Source organism: Impatiens glandulifera, chromosome 4 (assembly GCF_907164915.1).
Source record: "Impatiens glandulifera chromosome 4, dImpGla2.1, whole genome shotgun sequence".
Lineage (NCBI taxonomy): Eukaryota > Viridiplantae > Streptophyta > Magnoliopsida > Ericales > Balsaminaceae > Impatiens > Impatiens glandulifera.
The window spans coordinates 2,333,835-2,353,616 of record NC_061865.1 but is presented as its reverse complement, the minus strand read 5'-3'; the positions used below and the strand labels follow the sequence as shown (position 1 = coordinate 2,353,616).

Here is a 19,782-nt window from a genome sequence, read left to right as displayed (position 1 = left end):
AAAAATGATTACAGCTATAATAAAATATTCATTTTAAAAAAATGTTCATTCTTTTTAATAGTGTTCATTTGTTTTAGCTTTTGTAAGCCAATTTGAAAAGAACCGAATAAATTTGAATCGGACCAAATATTAATCACACTTATTTATTAATCATTTATTTTAGAAAAATAAATAAATAATATCATTCATCATGTAACTGTTTTTCTAATAATTTAACAAAATCCTATATTTTTTATAATTGTAAATATATTTTAATAATTTTTTTTTATCATAATTTTCAAAATAACTACTTCCCACTTTTCAAGTTCTTAATAAAAAAAAAAATTATAAGAGATTTTGTACTAATTATTTAAAATAAATTAGCTGTCGAATCTTGTGATGAATGAAATTAAACACCAACTTTTATTCTCTTGCAAATGGTCAAACCATATACAAAAATATATTATTGTAAAAATACAATAGTGGTACAATTAATTAATTATATATGGGAATTAGAGAATCAATAATAATAATAATAAACTTAATTAAAATAACACCTTCCAATATATTACATTTTATTTCACATGATTGTACAGCCTGTAGGGTTTTCTTCATTCAAGTAATCATAAGGCCGGTTATTACCATAATACCCTCCACCATAACTATCATATACCGGTACTGCCCTCACATACCCTCCTCCATAACTTGGCTCACCAGGGTACCCTCCATCATAATAAGTTGGTGGTGGTGCCATACAATAAGGGTACCCTATAGGCACTTGAGTCATCATCATTGCAGCCGGAGGAATTTCTTTAGGCTTAGACTCCTCTTTGGCCTCCCCTTTCGGCTTTTCGGGCTTGTTGTCATCACCTTTGGGTTTCTCGGGCTTTTTGTCGTCCCCTTTTGGCTTATCGGGCTTTTTGTCGTCTCCTTTAGGCTTATCGGGCTTGTTGTCTTCCTTCGGTGGCTTGTCCGGTTTAGCATCGGATTTTGGCTTTTCGCTTTCTTTGGGCTTTTGGGATTCTTTGATCTCGACGCTTTTTATGGTTTTTCCTCCTTTTTTGGCTATCTTGTGTCGAATCTCCTCTGGACTACAACATACTACGGTTATGCTGACCGTGTTTTGTTTCTCGTCAAATATCTGATTTCGTATTTCTTTTGTTTCGGAGCGACAAAAATATAAAAATAAATAAACTAAAGAGTCAATAACCACACATTCAAAATTATTTGCTAAATAAAAATTAAGTTGTATATATAGATGGATAAAGTGTTTATATTTGTTTTCTTATTTTGTATGTTTGTTGATTTTTTTTTTTTTTCATGTCATCATTTTTTGGTTTGCGCTTAAGGGTAGATATACCCGACCTGTTAGCTCAAAATACATGACAATAACGACAGAAAACATTATCGCTAAAGTAATTAGTTATAGTAAACTATGTAAATTTTATAAAAAGTTTTTAGCCCGATAGATTACAAATCTTCGGTTTTGTATCACTTGTGCTTAAAAAACAAAGTATTAAAGCTCATAACATTTTGATCTCTTATGTCGATTCTTTCCAGGGTTATCATGATTTATTATTTCTATATTTAACATAAGATCAAGTATCATAATATGAGTATGTGAAATGAAATTGAAAACTAATTCTACAATCAACGGATAATCACACATCACACACACTTAGGGTGATGATAATTATGAAGATCTAGCTAGCTAGCTAGGTTAAGAAATGTTGAAAACTAAAATCCAGCGATAATCACACACATTTACGGTAATGATAATGATGAAGATCTAGCTTAGTTAATAAATGAATGAATGAAGTACTACTTACGAGGGAATTTGCAGAGAAGTTTCTTCACTTTCTTGTAGCAGCAGGGGCATTTCAAGTCAAAAATATTCAGAACCATATCCGTAACCTATATATGATCAATTCAGTATCATTACTATAAACTTGATCGATCGATCTATTCATTCATTCAATCATTCAATCTTTGGAAAAAGAAGAAGACGATGGAAGAAATAAGAAAATGTGAATCGGAAATGTACCTTCTCCGGCGCCATAGTGAGGAGCTAGCAGTTTGGATCGGAACTCCGACGATCGACGACAAACTGATCGGAAAAATAACAATAATAAGATGATAAAATGTGAATGAGAATTGGTTTATATATAATAGAGAGAGAGAGTTAGTTATACCATATAACAATAATGGCAGCATTCTACAACTGCTTGCTGCTGGTGAAGTAGTGGGACCCACGTCTAACAACTCTCTTTTATTTATTTATATATATTCTTTCCTAATTTTTTATTTTAAAATATTAAAATAATTTTTAAACATTCAACTCTTATTAAAAATGGATTACTTAACTAAAATAAATCATTTTGCTTCTTGATTTGTTCTGTTTTACACCTTGTTTAGAGCCAAGTCATTTTTTTACATTTAATATGACCCTAAAACAAATTAAGAATTTTATTTTTTAAATTGAGACAATAAATTTGTTAATCATCGTCTCAATTTAAAATTCTTGGTAGACGGAAAAAGGAGGCCTCTTCTCTATTTGTCTCTTCTTCTCAGGAATTCATTAATAGCTTGAAGGAGAGGAATTAAGAATTAAATAAATACGAGAAGCAAGTGAAGTAGATGTTCCGCGAAAAAACAGTTTGTACGCTTTCCGTCTTGCAATGATTTTAGAGGAGCGGGGAGAGCCTCTCTAGAGGCTTGCAATACAGGTTGTTCGCTTTTAGTTAGAAGTAGAGAGCGCACGTAAGAGAAGCCAGAAAACTATACTGAGCCCTCCTCAATCCACAAAGGAAAAGCACATATTAGGGAGAAAGAGGAGGCCAATCTCGTAAAAAGACAAAGAAAAACACCTATAGATCAAGTTAGAAGAGGGAGGTTTATGTTAATTAGTTACAACAAAATCGGTTTGTTGCATTGTTAAGACGCAGTGTTAATATATTTAACCCATTAGGATAATTTGAGTGAAAAGGAGAACAATTTTAAATTTAAAGGGAACATTTTATAATGCAAGGTCTTATTAGTTTGTAAATTTTAAAAGAAAAGTGTATATCAATTAACTTTTGTTTATAATAAATTAATAGCTTTATTCGATCGAAGAAATAATCGTCATTCTCAAAAATTTACTTTCTCTATAATTTTTTTTTCTTATTATATTTTTATGACATGCTTTTGTTCACTCTATACTTGAGTTGGTGTGCTTCTCTATTAGCTATGAGTCTCTAGATTTCATCCATTCCAAACATTAATAATTATTAAAATAAAATTTAAAATGATTTATTGAAAAGAAAAACACTAACCCTTGTATTAAACCAACCTGCTCAAATCATGTTAATTAATATCTCTTTTAAAAGTTATATATATTTTTAATTATTTAAAGATAAAGATCATTTATTTATTTATTTATTTATTTAAATACAAAGTGACCTAATAAAGATATCATTAGCTTTAGCTTGAAATCAATCCAAACACTAATAATAACAAAAAGAACTTCCTTTCAAAATCAAATTTGATTCACAAGTCACAGCAAGCCCCCAAAATATTAATTCGCACATTTTTGCGACGGTTTTGGCATCAATCGTAATATGTTAGCTATGTATACTCGCGTGCCATTATCGACCGACCCCAACTTCATTCCAACGCGTTTCCCCGTAAATGAATGGCGACACAAACAACTCTTAGGCAAACCTATTATAACAACATTATTCAAATAATAATCATTAAGTTTATGCACAATTTGAATGACTAATTCTTTAAAATCTATTACCTATAATTTCAATTAAGCATCGTTTATCCAAATTTGGAATGACATAAAGTTGTGACGGCAGATGTATCGAAAACCGGCCTCCTTCGCTTGTCTTCCCTTCAAACCAATTCGGTATGTTTTTTCCTCTTCCAACATGACAAGAAACCGCGACTAAAGCACCTGCACACGATTATTTTGCATGGTTAAAAATAAATTGTACTTTTTTGTAGACAGTTAATAGAGTGTGTTTTATTGTTTACCCGAAACCGGTTCACCATAAGTGGTTGTGGGAGTAGTTTTTCCGAGCGATCCACAAGCCATACAAAGAACCGAACCGGAAATTAAGACGGTTGAAAGCTTCTCCTTTCCATGATCTAGGGTTTTATGCACCTGTTTTTCGCTTGGATAGTTAAGCTCACGTCCGGTGAGGATTGCCGGAGCTACAAGGAAGAAAGATAAGGCAAACAGCATGGACGACATGGTAAGAGGATTGGATAAGCTTTAGGTTTTTTTATTATGTGATCATTTGTATTTTGTCCCTCAACTTTATACTAGTTTTGGGTTTTTATTTCAATCTCAATTTTTTTAAATTTTGTTACTCAATCATATAATTGAACTAATAAAAACTTCAACCCATTATCTTTAGAACATAACCTTTGATAGTTACATATCCATAAATTAGAATGGTGAATGGTGGACTTAAAAAAAATAAAGAGACATTATAGATAAAATGAGTGGGTGAAAAAAAGTTTTTTTAATTTATTTTTTCGTAAATTAAATTGAAAACAAAATTGAAAATTATTGATCATTTCACATTTTATCGAAAAAAAAAATGGGATGGGTTGAAGTTCATCTGAGTCCCTTAATAGATTTGTCTCCTCTTTTTATCTCTTAATAAACATATAATTAAGTTATCTTAATGCGTTATTATCTATATTTTATTCTTTATCATGCAATAATTTTGATATTTTTACAATAAATAACATTCATGGTGTTATCATAAATGAATAAGAAAAAAGTAATGGGATAAAATCAAACAAAATTGATTTGAAGGGATGAAATCAAAATTGGAAATTTTTGTGGGCAAAATTCATTTACTTATTTAATTATTTGTAAGTGTAAGTGTGCTGCATGATTTGTCATATTTCATTATTTCAATTTGATCAAAATACCCCTACAACTCAAATTTAATTACCATTAGTTGTTAGTACATTTCGTGACGCAAAATAAATATGGAGGGTATATGAGTCATTACAGTTTTAGGATTAGAATTTAGAACTTAGAAGAGGAAGTCAAGCTGCAGTAGGTAAGCTAGGTTACCTAATGTTTATATAATTTTATTTATTTTTAAATATACAAAACAAACGTATTTTATTTATATTATAAATTATTTACTTAATTTACACCATTTTCTAGTATCTTTTACCTGCCATCAAATCTTATCACATTTGACCAATAATTTTAAAGATTATAGGCTATGTTTGATTCAATCTTAAATGCGAAAAAATTATGATGGCGAAATAAGCTGGTACCATAATTTTAGTGAATAAATTATCTCGTGTATATAATACTTTAAAGTTTAACGAATCAAATAAATAATAAGCCGAATTGTCAAATCATAATGCTAAGTATATAAGGGCAGAATAAAATAAATAATATGTTAAATTTTAGAGTATTCTCTAAAACTAGGAAAATAAAATAAATTTAAAAAATTATAATAATATTTATTCAATGTTTAAAATTATTAAAATAAAAAATATAACGCTCTCATTTCACATTTTATTCACTTCGATAAAACACATTATTTTCTCACATTTTCATCACATATTTTTTTCGAATGAATCTCTCATTTCGTGACTTTACACTTTTAATTTGTCAATCAAATATTTGATTCATATTTTTTAATAATTAGTTGGTCAATTAAATATTTGATTCATATTTCTTTAACCACTTTCAAATGATACCGATCTATTTTCTCTCGACAAACCACATCTCAATCACATTTGGTAAAATGTTGTACTTGTTTTTGTTAGGTTGAAAGTTCGAAACCTACGAATAACATTTTTAAATTTATTTTTAACCGTTTTAAGTTTATAGGCGGGTCAACCCACAATCCGACCCAAGTATCCATTTATTCTCACATAAATATCCAAATTAACCACAACTCTTGACCCGGCAATCCGGACACTTTAAAAATTAAGCATCATTATATATATATACATGTCAAAAACCCTAAATTAATAAATATGAAATAAGTTAAGCTGACCTCGTTTTGAAATTGTTAAAATAAAAATTCATTTTTGTATAATTTTAACCCTAAAAAGCTTCATTAAGTTTAAAGAATATGTCTAAAATATCAATTAATCCAAATAAAAAATTCCAATTGGACAATTTAGCCATAAATAATATGAAGTAAATAAAAAAAAAATAGTGGATAAGCTACCCCTTATATATAATAGTTGACTTGTTTAACAAATAATTTTGACTTATCCTTCTTATTTGTCCCGACAACACTTATCTTTCAAGGCATTGAAAATCGACTTGATTTTCTTGGTGGGTTTAAATATATGTAATTTTATTTATTCGAGCGAATAAAAGATATGCAAGTATTACAAATAAATTGAAAATAACTCAAACTAGACCATGTTTATGACAAAAACATTGACAAGGATTGTATTGATTTAGGACAAAAACATAGTAAAGATACCTGTCAAATTGTCAACTTTTGTTTCCATTGAATCATGATTTTCGTAATAATAAGAAGCTGTCATTCATGTGGAAGAAAGCATGCTCAAAGAGACATGCCAAATTAATAAGTCTCATCATGCTCTGCTACATTATAAAATTAACGAAACTATATAAACAGATGAAATGTGGTCGGAAAACAATGAACATCATTACCTGAGTTTTCCAGATTCATCCGACAGTTGTAGCCCAATAAAAATTAAAACAAACCCAACAATCGAATTCGTGTGTTTCTATCTAGAAGAAATCAAACTCCAGATAGTTATCGGAACCCTTCTGATCATCCTTAGGCGGTTGCACAACGCTGGTAGCATTCGGTTGTTGTGGATTTGCAGCCGAAAGTCTTTCAAAATCCACCGGTTTAGGAACCTCGGGTGGAGTCGCACATCGAATGAGCGCCCAATTAATCCCTTGAAAGAAAGGATGTTGTTTTATCTCTGTAGCACCCTTCTTATAAGCCAATCTATGTTGAGGTTCCTTTACAAGCAATCCTCTTATAAGATCCCTAGCCGCGAAACTAACAATAGGAGACTCGGGAAACCGAAGAGGCACTCCCACTACATTAAAAAGCGTGGCTCGATTTCCTGATCCCTTGAAAGGTGTTTTACCGAACAAAAGTTCGTACAGAAAGATCCCAAACGTCCACCAATCCACTGCACTTCCATGGCCTTCGCCTTTTATGATTTCGGGGGCTAAATACTCGTGAGTCCCCACAAAAGACATTGAACGAGCTCCGGTTGGTTCGGCTAAGAGCTCAGGTAAGGAGTTGACTTGATTGAATAAGTCATTTTTCGCTTTCCTTTCTTTTTTTGATTTGCTGGAGGAGAATAGTCGAGGGGAGAAGCATGTGGTTGTGACCACGCAGGAGGGTTGGATGCAGGACGGTTCGATGCAGTAATTCTGGTTCTTCTTTTGGGGATCGGTTTCTGTTTTATCGGATTTCACGAGAGTTGGACTCACCGAGCAGCGGAGGGAAAGGTCGAAATCGGAGAGCATTATGTGGCCGTCTTCTCGTACTAGAACGTTTTCAGGTTTCAAATCACGATAAACAATACCGAGCATGTGTAGATACTCGAGTGCTAGGAGGACTTCAGCTACGAAAAATCTGTGAACAGAAGATCAAGAACAAACTAATTGTTAGTTGAATTCAAGTTAAAAGAAGTATTTCAATGCCCTCTTTTAAGGATGAAAATTGGTTCAAATTGAATAAGTGTTTAAAGATTACTGAATTTTTTTTTCGAAAAAGACTTCAACCTACACGTTTCGTTCTCATTCTCATCAATTATATCACTTAATTCATTCAGTAACAAAAATATTAAAACACTCTCTATTTTATTTTATCAATATATAATACTACCCTCAAATTCTTTTACCAAAAAAACAACATTTTCAAAATTTATACCAAACAAGATTAATTGAAATAATCCACAAATTATTTCAATAACTCTATATCGAACCAAGCAAGTTTATATTATTTCCATGATGACCCTCATTTCAAGCATTCTTAGTAATAATCGAACCAGGAACATAAGGTCATATGATCTCTTAGTTAAGACTTTTGAGAGTTCAGATAGTTTAATTTCTTGTGTTATTCAATGTTTTATTAGTAGTTATTTTAGTTAAAGGAATTTCGTTTTTCTCGAACAAACAAAATAAGTATAAACGAGTGAGAGTAGTGTCTTACTTCACAGCTTGTTCGGAGAAGTACTTCCCCGGCTGCCTTTGTCTGAGTGTGTGCAAGTCTCCTCCAGGACAAAACTCCATCACCAAGCAAGAAAACTTATCAGTTTCAAAGTGATTATACAGAGTAGGAAGAAACGGATGATCCAAACTCTGCAAAATCTCTCTTTCGGTTTGAGCTCGAGCAAGCTTCTTACGACCAGCCAGAGACGATTTATCCATAACTTTCATAGCGAAATAGCACTTAGTCCCTGTCAACTCAGCCAAATAAACACTCCCAATATCACCACAACCTAGCCTCTTCAAAAGCCTAAAATGACTCAATCCCATCAAACCATCTCTAGCACGAACAGCTTGGATCGCTTCCCATCTAACATCATTAGCCTTATGAGGCTTGCTAACACCGCTACTGAAATTGCTACAACTGCTTTCATCGCTTATGTCAGTGCTCGTGCTCCCTCTGCACATACTGCTCTTCCCACTTTCAACAAAATCAGCACGATCGCTAGTTTTCGTGCTTCCACTTGTTTTCGCAAGGCTACTAGTTGCACCATCGCTGAATTTAGCAGAAAACGAACTGTTTTTCACACTTCCAAGTCCTGAAATCTTCTTATCTACTTCTCCAAACACTTCAAGCGAACTCCTGTCTCCTCCATTAACAGGTAAATCAAGAACACCTTGCTTAGAATTACTCGAGTGATCAGATTTTTTTCCGTTTACAGAAGCATCATTTCCAGTTACCCTTTTGTGACCACCACTACTACTACTACTACAATGCTTCTTCTCCTCCTCCTTCTCCATAATATTTCCAGCCTGAGCTTTAGAATCCATAATTTGAAGAAGTTGAAACAGAGGCTACAACAAACCCACCATTTTCTCTTGAAGAAGCTCTCAAACCAGATCAAACATAATCCCCCTCAAGCAGCAGAAGCAAGTCCTTGCAAGATGCAGAGAAAATCATCAAATTAAACTAAAATCAGCAGTGAATTTGCTTTCAATCATGTGAATCGAAGATCCGATAAGGATTATTTAACAAAAAAGAGAATGTAAATCCAAATTGAGTGCATTGGATACCTTTTTCCAAAGTTTGGAATATAACAAATCGAGTGAATAAAACTCAGATCTTGGTCATGCAATCCCCATTATAAGAAACCCAACACAGATCCGAAATAGGAGAATGACCCAGATGCAAAAGACAACATTTGGGGAAGAAATAGATGTAACCCATTACAGAGAAAAAGGAAAATTGCAGAGAATACCTATTTTCGTCTTTAAGGGTCAGAAATGAAGTCGAGGGTTTCTTCTAAAACAGTGAAAATAGAAGTCTTTCTTCTTCTTCATGGGCAGAGCAAGCAAGCGGCAGATGATACCTGATTCCTGAAAGTAAAAAAGATAGATAGAAAAGAAAGAAAGAAAGAAAGAAGCACGGGGAAGAAGAAGACGAAGAAAAGGGGTTGCTTGGGAATAATCAAATTTGACAAGGATAGAGAAAGAGGTCAAAGCTGATGGGAAAGCTTTTTCCATTCTATTCAATAATTTTCTTACACTTTTTTGTCCCGTAACTCAAGGAAGGAGAGGCTCATCTTTTTTTTCTTTTTAAGAAATCTATTATATTTTTCAAATTATCTTTTTTTTATTAAATTAAAAAAATATATATTAATTAAGGAACCATAATTTCTGAGACTCTCCGTAACGTTTTCAGCTGAAATCGAACTCGAGAACTTGTGATATTTTGATCTCTTAAACCCGACTTTTACCGTATATTAATAGATTAAAAGATATTTCATTTAATAAAATATTATATAACAATATATTTTTAATAAATTTAAATTTGATTTGTAACTGATATATCCGATTATTTCGATAATATATTTTTTAGAAATCTAATCTTAGATATCAAATAATGTATATTTTGATATATTTTTAATTAATTTTAATCAAATTTGTTATTAGTTAAAAATACATTAACATAATAACAATTTTAAAAAAAAAAAATTATCACCTGATATGTAGTTCAGGATTTAATCCAAAGTAATTGTAGATTTTGTGAAGTTTCATAATTTAACTTGTTTTATTTATATTACAAATTTGAGTTTTCACATTAAAACAATTTATAAAATGAAATTATTAATTAATATATTTGAAGTGTAAAACAAATTAGTTCGTTAAAAGGAAGATTTAAACCTGAGTTAAAAACCAAAAGGTCTAACCAAGAGTTAATACATTAATTTTTATTCTATATAAATTTAATACTCAATCCTATATTTTTCAAATCATAACAATGGTTCAATTTGATTTAAATGATTACCCCTAAATATTAGATTATTATAATTTTAGGAAGAATAAAAAAGTTAGAAAATCTAACAAAAACATTAAATTATTAAAATTTTAATAGTGTGCAAAGCAAAATTAAGATGGTTCAAATGATAAAAAATATTTTTCAAGAGAGCAGATGTAATTTATGAAATAATGCTAATTTCTATATTATAAAATAATGCTAATTTCTATATTATAAAATAATAATTATAATTATTTTATTAAAAGTAATTTGTAATGACATTGAACATATTGAAATAATAATGGGCCCTATGTCTTGAATAAATCAGGCAATTTTTAACTTCACATACACACATGTCGTAATTATAGCTTATAATATTTTTGGAATTAAACCATGTTTGTAATAAATTTATATATAGTAATATTATAAAGTATAGACACATTTAATTTTATATTTTATGGGCAAACTATGCAAAATTATAATACTTCATCTAAAATGTCATTTAACTAGATATTTATCTAAAAAATAAATTTATGATTTTAAAATTTACTAGTTTATAAATTATTAATTTGATTTTATAAAAATAAAGTGAATTTATATTTAGAAATTTAAAATAAATTATTACTTAATAATGCAATTGAGTTTTTAACCATTAGTTCTTTTTACTATCATTTGTTTTTATTGTTTTATATATTTAATCTTATAATTTAAAACAAACTTGTGATTGTATATTGTTTTATATATTAATAGTAATGTAGATAAAATCAAAATGCAAATTAATTAGAAAATTTAAATAGAAGCATCAAGCATGCAATATTAATTTGCGGGAAAGCATCACATGCTTTACAGATGATGCACTCCTCCAGTTATTAACTATTTATTTATTTAATAATATTACTATTATTATTAATAAATTTAGGCAGATTGCATGTGCTGAAATTTCATGAGTAATTAATTATTCAGTATTTTTTTTTTTGAAATATGGGTTAGTGTATATTTTTTTTCTTTCTATTTTAATATTAAATATTTAATCATTTGATACACAATGACCGATGCAGTTTTTTAGCATATTGTACTATTTATTCTTGTTTTCGAATTTGTGACAGATTTTGGAGTAATAGAAAGTATATTTACAAGCACAAGGATATTTCGTTTCAATTTATTTGTTAAATGTTAAAATATGATTTGATATTTTTTAATTTATTTAAGTTAATAAAGTTAGATATATTGATGCATGTAATTGTTTTAAGAGAAATGATTGGGATAAGGAATTTGAGGTAGGAAATGATGTGGCGCAATTTGATTATAAAAAAAATTATAAAATTTTTTTCTCTTCTCTTTCTCCTCACTTTTTATTATTTTTCCAACCAGTGATGTAGTAACACATCATTCCCTCCCTCAAATTTCCTCCCCCTATCACTCCTCTTGTTTTAAATATTCTTTTTATTTGTTCAAATCATTGTTAAACACTTAATTACTTTTCATTTTATTTTCTCGCTGTATTTTAGAATCGAACTCTTGTTTTGGCGTGGCACACCCTTCCCCGCAAGCACCCCTGGCTCGGGAGACCAGAAAACGCCCTTGGCTTTCCCTTCTTAGTGTCTTTACCGCCTATTATATAATAATTTATTACTAGATTGATTTGATAATAATCTTATAAGTTTGAATCAAACTTGTTCGTATTCGAATGAGACTTATTAATATAAGATTTTGGTGTTGGATTTTAATACTTTGAATCAGTAAATTATTATTTTTTTAATTATTTTGTTCCTTTGAGTAAGAATTTATGTTTTTTTATTTTATTTTAAATCAACACTAAGAATTTTTTTTTAATAAATAATCTAATATTGATTCGAATCTATATATACATCATAAGTTTGGAAATACTCTAAATCACTCTTGTCATTTAAGACATTTTAGTTAGGAATAGAACTTCTAATATTTATTTTTAGAAATCAATCTCGACACTTAATCTATCTTATTGGTGTCATTTATCTATACTCAATCTACTAAATTATGGTTGTAGTGGGCTGAAAGTTGAAACACACCAAATTTTATTTATTTATTTTTAATAAAGTAAAATAAAATAAAATTATTCCCTAATTTCTTAATTTATCAATTTAATTCACTATTGGATTAAATATTTATTTAGTTTTTCTCCTTTATTTTGTAAGTTGACTTAATAAATTTTTAAGAAATTCAAAATCAAAATAAATAATTGATGATATAGATATCAATTTATATAAAACTAATTATAAAAATAAAACTCTTAATGGAAAAGAGCAAACGAGAATGCAATTTGTTGAAGGTTATTAAAAAAATGAACTCATTTAAGTTAATGAACGATGAGGGTTAAAGTAGAGCAAACCGAACGAACCAATAAAACGGTGTCAGAAGAATCTCTATAATAAATTATGAACGACAGTTAAAATTATCCTTAGTTGATGGTTAACAAGCAACGCCGAAAAATGTTCAGCCAAGTAAAAATAAACAATCTATATATGTGTCCGAAATAGTGAGAAATTCATATAAATAATGAGAATATACATGTAATCAATCATACATATAAAAAATCAAATTCAGTATTTTTATTGAAAAAATAAAAAATAACTCTAGATCGGATTATTTCATCTATTTTGCTGTTAAGAAGAGGACGAATACGGGTTTGAGAAAGGATGACCAACACAATTGAAAGGTATAAACAACAAACCACCCCCTAACGATTAAGAGTATTATTTGGATTACAAAAATCCGTGATAAAAAACCAATTCGGCTAAACATGACATTAAACCGAACGAAATATAATATCAACTCAAATCTAAGTGATGAAAAGAAAACCCGATTATAAAAAAAAAATCAAGAAAGATTGATATTTTAACTTCTTTAAATTACTCTAACTCAAAAGTATAATTCATTTTTTACTTAAGAATATGTAAAATGTTTGCATTTTCAATAAGTTGAAAATGTTATTCAAAAAGTGTATAAAGAGAGAATGTCAAATATTTTTCAAAGTTCTTTCTCTTTTACTTTATTTTCTCTTTTTGTTAGGGTAAGGATAGGTGCTTTTCTTAAAAATATAAATTATTACCCTTAAAGAACACTTCCTATATGTTATCTTTTCAAAAAAATAATTTAAAAAAAAAGTGAGAAAAAATTAGATTAGTACTAAACTGTTCAAATCCAAAACTAAAAGAGAGTATTTGTAATACTCTAAAAGTTGAAGGATATCAACAACGGAAACATTTCCTAGACCTCCTTCCTCAGCCTTGCATATCTCTCTCCCATGGCGGCTCTGTAATCTCTCTCTCTCTCCTCTCTCTCTCTCCTCATCATTCAACTGTATCTTCATGGCTTGATGATCGATCTGAATCAATGTCGTATCGGATTTCAGAAACCCTAAATCCATGTTAGCATCTTTCTCCACTGGTATGCTTTTACTCATTATCTGAACATAACATCTTGTATTACACTTCCATTGCTTTTGCGACTGAAACCCATGTTTATCGCTATAAGAGAAAGATGATACTGTAGATTTGAACTCCTGTTTCAAAATTTCATTCTGAAGCTAGGGTTTTGTTTTGTAATCTTTCTCCCTATGTAGGTTATATTGGTATGTTCATTGGAATTTGGAGATGATTCCATGTTGTGAAGTAATTGAAGAAGTCTGTTAATGATTTGATTATAAAAAAAAGGGAACTATGTATGGAAGGGCAGGTCTTGATCGATTTAAGAAAGCTCAGTCATCTGAACCATTTTCAGTGACTCATAATTCATCTCCAAAACCTGCCCTTGTAAATGTTCCAAACTCTCACTTACAATCTCAACATCAGAAACCCGAGGCAGGTCCACTGGTTTCTCCATCTCCACATGTGACTCAAATTGGTGGGGGGCAATCTAATTGGCAACCTCCTGATTGGGCTATTGAGCCAAGGTCAGGTGTTTATTATCTTGAAGTGTTGAAGGATGGTGAAGTTCTAGATCGAATTAATCTCGATAGACGAAGACAACTGTTTGGGAGACAGTTTCATGCTTGTGATTATGTTCTTGATCATCAGTCTGTCTCTCGACAACATGCTGCTGTGATTCCTCACAAGAATGGGAGGTGAGTTCTATCTACGTTGAAATTGTTTTACTTGTTCGATATCAGAATCTCTGCCTGTTGGTTTCATTGCTTTTCTTCGTGATTTTGTTGTATGCAAATAGTGAAAAATTGATTCTTTATAATGTCAGAAAGAATGTTAATTCTAACTAATCTTTCTCTTGGGGATGGGTTTCTCAATGGTTATCACTTAACTTATTTGAATTAAGTTCATTTGCTCACTGTTATTTAAAATCACTTAATTATTTAGATTCCACTCAAATTAAACCAAAACATCTAGATTAATTCGGTAAACTGTGAATACTTAACACAGTAATATAGCTAGAGTGTTCAAAAGACAACTTCAATCTCTTGAAATTAATCAAATTTCGTCACTATAACTTGTTCAGATTCAGATGATTTAACGTTGTTCATTTGGGGTTATTTAGGTAAAAAGACTTAAATACCTTGTTCGGATTTTAGTTATTTAAATAACCTTCTTTATTTGGGGTTATGGAAAGTAGGTTATTTGGGGTTATTTAGGTGAAAAGACTTAAAATAGTATTAATATGTAATGATCCGATGTTTAAAAGAGAGAAATATAGGGTATTTTACTTGATGATTTGAACGATGTAATTAGTGAAAGAATGAATGAAAAGATTGCGAGTTATTTGAAGATTGTTTAAATCGCCCAACCCGAATGACTTTTCCATCACTAGTTCCAAATTTTATCAAATCAACCTGATAAAATTCAAATATTTTCATTTTGGTTTATTCATCATTTAATTTTCAGAAACTTAAACTAATTTTCAGTTTTATCAGACACGCAAAACCTTTATTCATCTAGATTTGATGAATTTTTTGATTTTTCTGCAGCGTATTTGTCATTGATTTAGGATCTGCTCACGGTACATTTGTTGCAAACGAGCGATTGACTAAAGATTCCCCGGTTGAGCTTGAGGTGGGTCAGTCTTTGCGTTTTGCTGCATCGACTAGAACTTACGTTCTCAGAAAAAACAATGCTGCCCTTTTCCCTCCCGCTCCACTACCTACAGAAATTGATCTCCCCCCATCTCCAGACCCCAACGACGAAGAAGCAGTTGTGGCTTACAACACATTTTTAAATCGTTACTGTTTGACCAAACCAAACAAACAATCTTTATCAGCCAAAGATGAAAAACCAACAGAAAGACCTAAAAAGAGAATAAAGAAGACAAGAGTATCCTTTAGAGATCAAGTTGGTGGTGAGTTAGTTGAGGTGGTTGGTTATTCAGACGGTGCAGATGTAGAAACCGAACCAGGTCCAATGGGTGTAAAAGAAGGAAGCCTTGTCGGAAAATACGAATCACTTGTGCAAATTACAGTAATACCAAAAGGTAAGGAACAGTCATCTGTAAGCAAAACAAATGTTTCGTCAAATGATGTGACCGATAAACTAAAGGAAGTCTTGAACAAGGTTAAAAACAATTCGAATACTACAAAGAGCGGGATATATGATGATCTTTATGGGGATTCGTTCTCCGCTGGTGTGGGTTCAACAACATGGGCTTACTCTAGTCATTCTAAAGAGGTTAGTGATACTAATAAGACTGATGATGATGTCTTTCGAGGAAGAAATGAGAAGAAAATTACCAAATCTAACGACGATAGTGATGATGATGACTTATTCGGTGACTAGAATTTTTGTTTTTTCTCGAAAAGGTGCAGTTTAGGGTTTCATTAATCTGGGTTTGCATCCTGAAGATCAGTTTTTATTTTTTTAAAATTTTTGTAGGTTGGATGGTGCAAAATGAACATATTGAGTACAATCTCTGTTTTTGTTTTCTATGTAGAAAATTCTTTGTTGTATGGGCAAATTTGTGTATGTTATCATCAGCAAACTGAACCACTAATTTTGTAGAAAATGATTTCAAATTGGTGCATCCTATTGTGTTGATGATTCTATTTTGGTCCAATTTTTATTTATTTATTTTTAAACTAGAGTTTATTTTTTTTAGAGTATGTTAGCTCGATAATAGTTGAATTATTGTAAATTTATCATATTATTAGGGTTCTTATAATTTTTTGTCCATCAGATTTGAAAGCTTCCAATTGTGGAAGCTGGTCTTGATATTTGAGGGAACTTTCAGAAAGCTGACTTTAGGGGCAAAAACGAAAATTCAATTATTTAAAAAAAGTCAAGGTAAGGTATAATTAACCATTAGGAAATATGACATTTATAATTGGATGAGACTTTTTTTTTTAATGATATTTTTGTCCTCTATTCAAAATATAACATCATTATTACATTTTTTATATTTTGTAAGTTTATTTTTTTTAATAATATATTTTTTAAATAATGTGATCAATTTAACTTTTGAGAAGTTTTTGAAACGAACGAGTTTGATAATAAAATAAAATTTTGAAATAGAACGTACGCAAGATCCGCAGTAACTGAATTGAATTGTCTCGTTTGAGATGAATTTTCCCTGATTTGATCAGTAATTGATTAGAGATGAACTCGTTTGAGATGAATTTTCCCTGATTTGATCAGTAATTGATTAGAGATGGACGAGGAAGAGTTCCGCCCCAATTTCACCCTAATTATGTCCCAAACACTAAAAATATAATTAAATATATAAAATTATCAATATTGTTTATTCATTATATATTAAAAAAAATTATTTTTTAAAATAATATAAAATTATAATATATTACAATATATATTATATTAAAAAATCCGTTTAAATAATTTGATTATATAAAAAAATTACTTATTTTTTAGAATATGATATAAACGGTATTCCGTCGGGATTCCCTGAAACCGAATAGTAAAAAAATTCTCAAAGTAAAAACGGGGTAAGAATGATAGCCCCAAACCGCCTCATTGTCATTCCTAACTGAACAAAAATGATAAGTTATTTATCGTTAATCCATCTCATTGTCATTCATACCCACATAGTTAAAACACAATAATTTTATCAAAAGATTAAAATTTTCGAGCATTTGATTTACACTAAAAATGTTTTAAATTTAAATTGAAGATCATGATAATGAAATAATGTTAGTTTTTTAAATAAACAAGAATTTGTATGGTATAACTATTTAATATAAAAAAAAAGTATGTAATAACTAATAACTATACATGCTATATGTGAATTTATATTGAGATGTATTTGTGTTGAATTTACAATTTTTTAGTGTAAAAGTTAAAAAAAAATGGGGAATTTGATAATATAACCCTAAAAAGAAGGGTATTTTGATTTTTAACCTCACTAATAAAGTTTTTGTTTTTTAACCTTTTTTTAAAAAAATTTCCAATTTTACCCTTAATAACCTTTTTACTTTTTTTTCTTTTTTCTTTTTTTCTTTTTTTTTCTTCCTTTTCCTTTCCCCTTCTCCTTCCCGTTTTCCCTTTTCTCCCCGTCTCTTCCTCTTCCTCTTCCTCTTCCTCTTCCTGGCGACACGGCGACACAGCCCCACACTCTTCCCCGACGACACAGCCCCACACTCTTCCCCGACGACAAAGCCCCGCGCTCAACCCCTCTCTTTCCTTTGCTCAACCCTTCTATCACTATGACCGCATTCTTCGAAACATGGTATTTTTTGCGTTTTTCTAATTGATAGTTTGTTTAAAGTGAAAGTTCTTGATATACTTTGGTTGTTTCTCTAATTCTTGCTTTTCATAAGTTATTAAGTAGTATTTAGTTATAGTTGAAATGCTTAGTTTAGGGTTTGGGCTTTGGGCGTGGCCCTTGGGCGTGGGTCGTGGCCCTTGGGCGTGGGTCGTGGCCCTTGGGCGTGGGGCGTGGCCCTTGGGCGTGGGGCGTGGCCCTTGAGCCTTACTTCCCTATCCTGTTTCTGTTTTCATTATCTTCCTTCACAACTAGCTAGCTACCAGTGCTAATATCTGATTTGGTCTGTAAAAATAGGAAAATACCCAGAAAGTTATCGGGAAAGATGTCACCTTTTTCTTCTGTAAAGACTCTCCTCCTCCCTGGTTCGATGGCAGGTATCCACATTCACTCTTTAATCTCTATTAATCTTGATCATAATACTGTCTGATATTCTCAATAATAAAAAAACTTGTATTTATTCTTCTACACATACTGCATCACTAAATTCCTTGTTATTTTTTGTTCTCCTAGTATTCTAGGTGATTTTGTTTCGACCCACTTGGATTAGGTAAGCGTGCATTTGTTTGATAGATTGAAGAAAACCAATGATATGTTAAATGGATGGTTTGATCTCAGGATCTGATCCGGAACTGCTGAAATGGTTTGCACAAGCTGAGCTAATACACAACAGATGGGCAATGCTTGCTGTGTCTGGAATTCTGATTCCAGAATGGCTAGAAAGTCTAGGGTTTATTGAGAAGTTCTCTTGGTACGATGCAGGAGCACAAGAATACTTCGCAAATTCCACAACTCTGTTTGTGGTGCAATTGGGGCTAATGGGTTGGGTTGAAGGACGGAGATGGGCAGACATAATAAAACCAGGGTGCGTGGATATAGAACCGAGTTTTCCACATAAGAAGAAGCCAGAGATCGATGTTGGCTATCCAGGCGGGCTTTGGTTCGACCCTTTGATGCGGGGTAGAGGATCATCGGAGCCAGTGATGGTTCTTAGGACTAAAGAGATCAAAAATGGTCGGCTTGCCATGCTTGCATTCATTGGGTTTGTTTTTCAGGAAATTTATACAGGACAAAGCCCTTTAGAGAACCTTTCAGCTCATATTGTTGATCCAGGACACTACAATGTCTTCTCGGTACTACAACTTTCATGCTTCGATCATATTCTTAATTTTCCAGATTGAAACATCAAATTTTGTACTAATTTTGAAAACATTTGGTTTGCAGGCTTTCACATCGCACTAGTGCTTGTTCTGCAGTAAGGAAGGAGCGCCAAGAATTTACATGCCAACGATGCTGTGTTTCTTCTTGTCTTCTTGATTTTGTCCATTTGCAAATGTAAATATTATTTGAAAATGACCATTCGGATTATTTGTTGGTCAAATCTCGATGTGCTCTTAATGAAAAGATACGAAATTCATGCTATATTTCTATAAGTTTAAACATGGTGAAAGTTAAGCTTAAACATGGTGAAAGTGAAAACCATGATCCAACTTCAGAATTGAGCTCAAATAACATGCCTGAAATTTCTACCTAAGTCAAGTGAATTAGATGCAACTGCATAGAAACTTGATATGAGTTAGGTTCCTCAAAAAAAGGATTTCTATTTGAAAGAATTCAAACCACTAAATCAAAGATGAGACAAAATTAT

The 19,782-nt window shown here is 31.1% G+C and overlaps 5 protein-coding genes across 6 annotated transcripts; 2 read left to right on the top strand and 3 right to left on the bottom strand.

Moving 5' to 3' along the window:
- Positions 1–507: 507 nt before the first annotated feature.
- LOC124933463 (heavy metal-associated isoprenylated plant protein 5-like) lies at positions 508–1,889 on the bottom strand. The gene is made up of 2 exons (XM_047473864.1): positions 1,809–1,889; positions 508–1,134 (listed from the first exon to the last, which is right to left on the bottom strand). Exons 1-2 carry the CDS (start codon positions 1,882–1,884, stop codon positions 560–562), a joined length of 651 nt encoding a protein of 216 aa, XP_047329820.1. The 5' UTR covers positions 1,885–1,889; the 3' UTR covers positions 508–559.
- A 1,646-nt stretch (positions 1,890–3,535) lies between these two features.
- LOC124933794 lies at positions 3,536–4,219 on the bottom strand. Its single transcript, XM_047474237.1, has 3 exons — positions 4,000–4,219; positions 3,761–3,919; positions 3,536–3,681 (listed from the first exon to the last, which is right to left on the bottom strand). The coding sequence occupies exons 1-3, from the start codon at positions 4,217–4,219 to the stop codon at positions 3,536–3,538; spliced, it is 525 nt and encodes a 174-aa protein (XP_047330193.1).
- Positions 4,220–6,521: 2,302 nt separating this feature from the next.
- On the bottom strand, positions 6,522–9,705 carry LOC124933931 (serine/threonine-protein kinase D6PKL2). Of its 2 annotated transcripts, none has more exons than XM_047474374.1 (3): positions 9,424–9,705; positions 8,169–9,101; positions 6,522–7,589 (listed from the first exon to the last, which is right to left on the bottom strand). In XM_047474374.1, exons 2-3 carry the CDS (start codon positions 8,993–8,995, stop codon positions 6,722–6,724), a joined length of 1,695 nt encoding a protein of 564 aa, XP_047330330.1. In that variant the 5' UTR covers positions 8,996–9,101; positions 9,424–9,705; the 3' UTR covers positions 6,522–6,721. The 2 variants fall into 2 exon arrangements, with proteins under 2 accessions (XP_047330330.1, XP_047330331.1); XM_047474375.1 differs by lacking the exon at positions 9,424–9,705 and adding an exon at positions 9,239–9,387.
- A 4,330-nt stretch (positions 9,706–14,035) lies between these two features.
- Positions 14,036–16,459, top strand: LOC124934140 (protein phosphatase 1 regulatory inhibitor subunit PPP1R8 homolog). Its single transcript, XM_047474620.1, has 2 exons — positions 14,036–14,544; positions 15,397–16,459. Exons 1-2 carry the CDS (start codon positions 14,141–14,143, stop codon positions 16,196–16,198), a joined length of 1,206 nt encoding a protein of 401 aa, XP_047330576.1. The 5' UTR covers positions 14,036–14,140; the 3' UTR covers positions 16,199–16,459.
- A 2,274-nt stretch (positions 16,460–18,733) lies between these two features.
- LOC124933793 (photosystem I chlorophyll a/b-binding protein 6, chloroplastic-like) lies at positions 18,734–19,315 on the top strand. Its single transcript, XM_047474236.1, has one exon. The coding sequence runs from the start codon at positions 18,734–18,736 to the stop codon at positions 19,313–19,315; it is 582 nt and encodes a 193-aa protein (XP_047330192.1).
- Positions 19,316–19,782: the final 467 nt, after the last annotated feature.

What these genes read in the sequence shown, in the direction of transcription:
- LOC124933463 (XM_047473864.1), bottom strand. Translation starts at nt 1,884, where the DNA reads ATGGTTCTGAATATTTTTGACTTGAAATGCCCCTGCTGCTACAAGAAA. An exon ending in ACTTCTCTGCAAATTCCCTC is followed by an intron (nt 1,135 to 1,808) that starts GTAAGTAGTACT and finishes CCGAAACAAAAG; the next exon opens with AAATACGAAATCAGATATTT.
- LOC124933794 (XM_047474237.1), bottom strand. Translation starts at nt 4,219, where the DNA reads ATGTCGTCCATGCTGTTTGCCTTATCTTTCTTCCTTGTAGCTCCGGCA. An exon ending in TTATGGTGAACCGGTTTCGG is followed by an intron (nt 3,920 to 3,999) that starts GTAAACAATAAA and finishes AATCGTGTGCAG; the next exon opens with GTGCTTTAGTCGCGGTTTCT. An exon ending in ATGCTTAATTGAAATTATAG is followed by an intron (nt 3,682 to 3,760) that starts GTAATAGATTTT and finishes TTGTTATAATAG; the next exon opens with GTTTGCCTAAGAGTTGTTTG.
- LOC124933931 (XM_047474374.1), bottom strand. Translation starts at nt 8,995, where the DNA reads ATGGATTCTAAAGCTCAGGCTGGAAATATTATGGAGAAGGAGGAGGAG. An exon ending in TTCTCCGAACAAGCTGTGAA is followed by an intron (nt 7,590 to 8,168) that starts GTAAGACACTAC and finishes TTCTGTTCACAG; the next exon opens with ATTTTTCGTAGCTGAAGTCC.
- LOC124934140 (XM_047474620.1), top strand. Translation starts at nt 14,141, where the DNA reads ATGTATGGAAGGGCAGGTCTTGATCGATTTAAGAAAGCTCAGTCATCT. An exon ending in ATTCCTCACAAGAATGGGAG is followed by an intron (nt 14,545 to 15,396) that starts GTGAGTTCTATC and finishes ATTTTTCTGCAG; the next exon opens with CGTATTTGTCATTGATTTAG.
- LOC124933793 (XM_047474236.1), top strand. Translation starts at nt 18,734, where the DNA reads ATGGATGGTTTGATCTCAGGATCTGATCCGGAACTGCTGAAATGGTTT.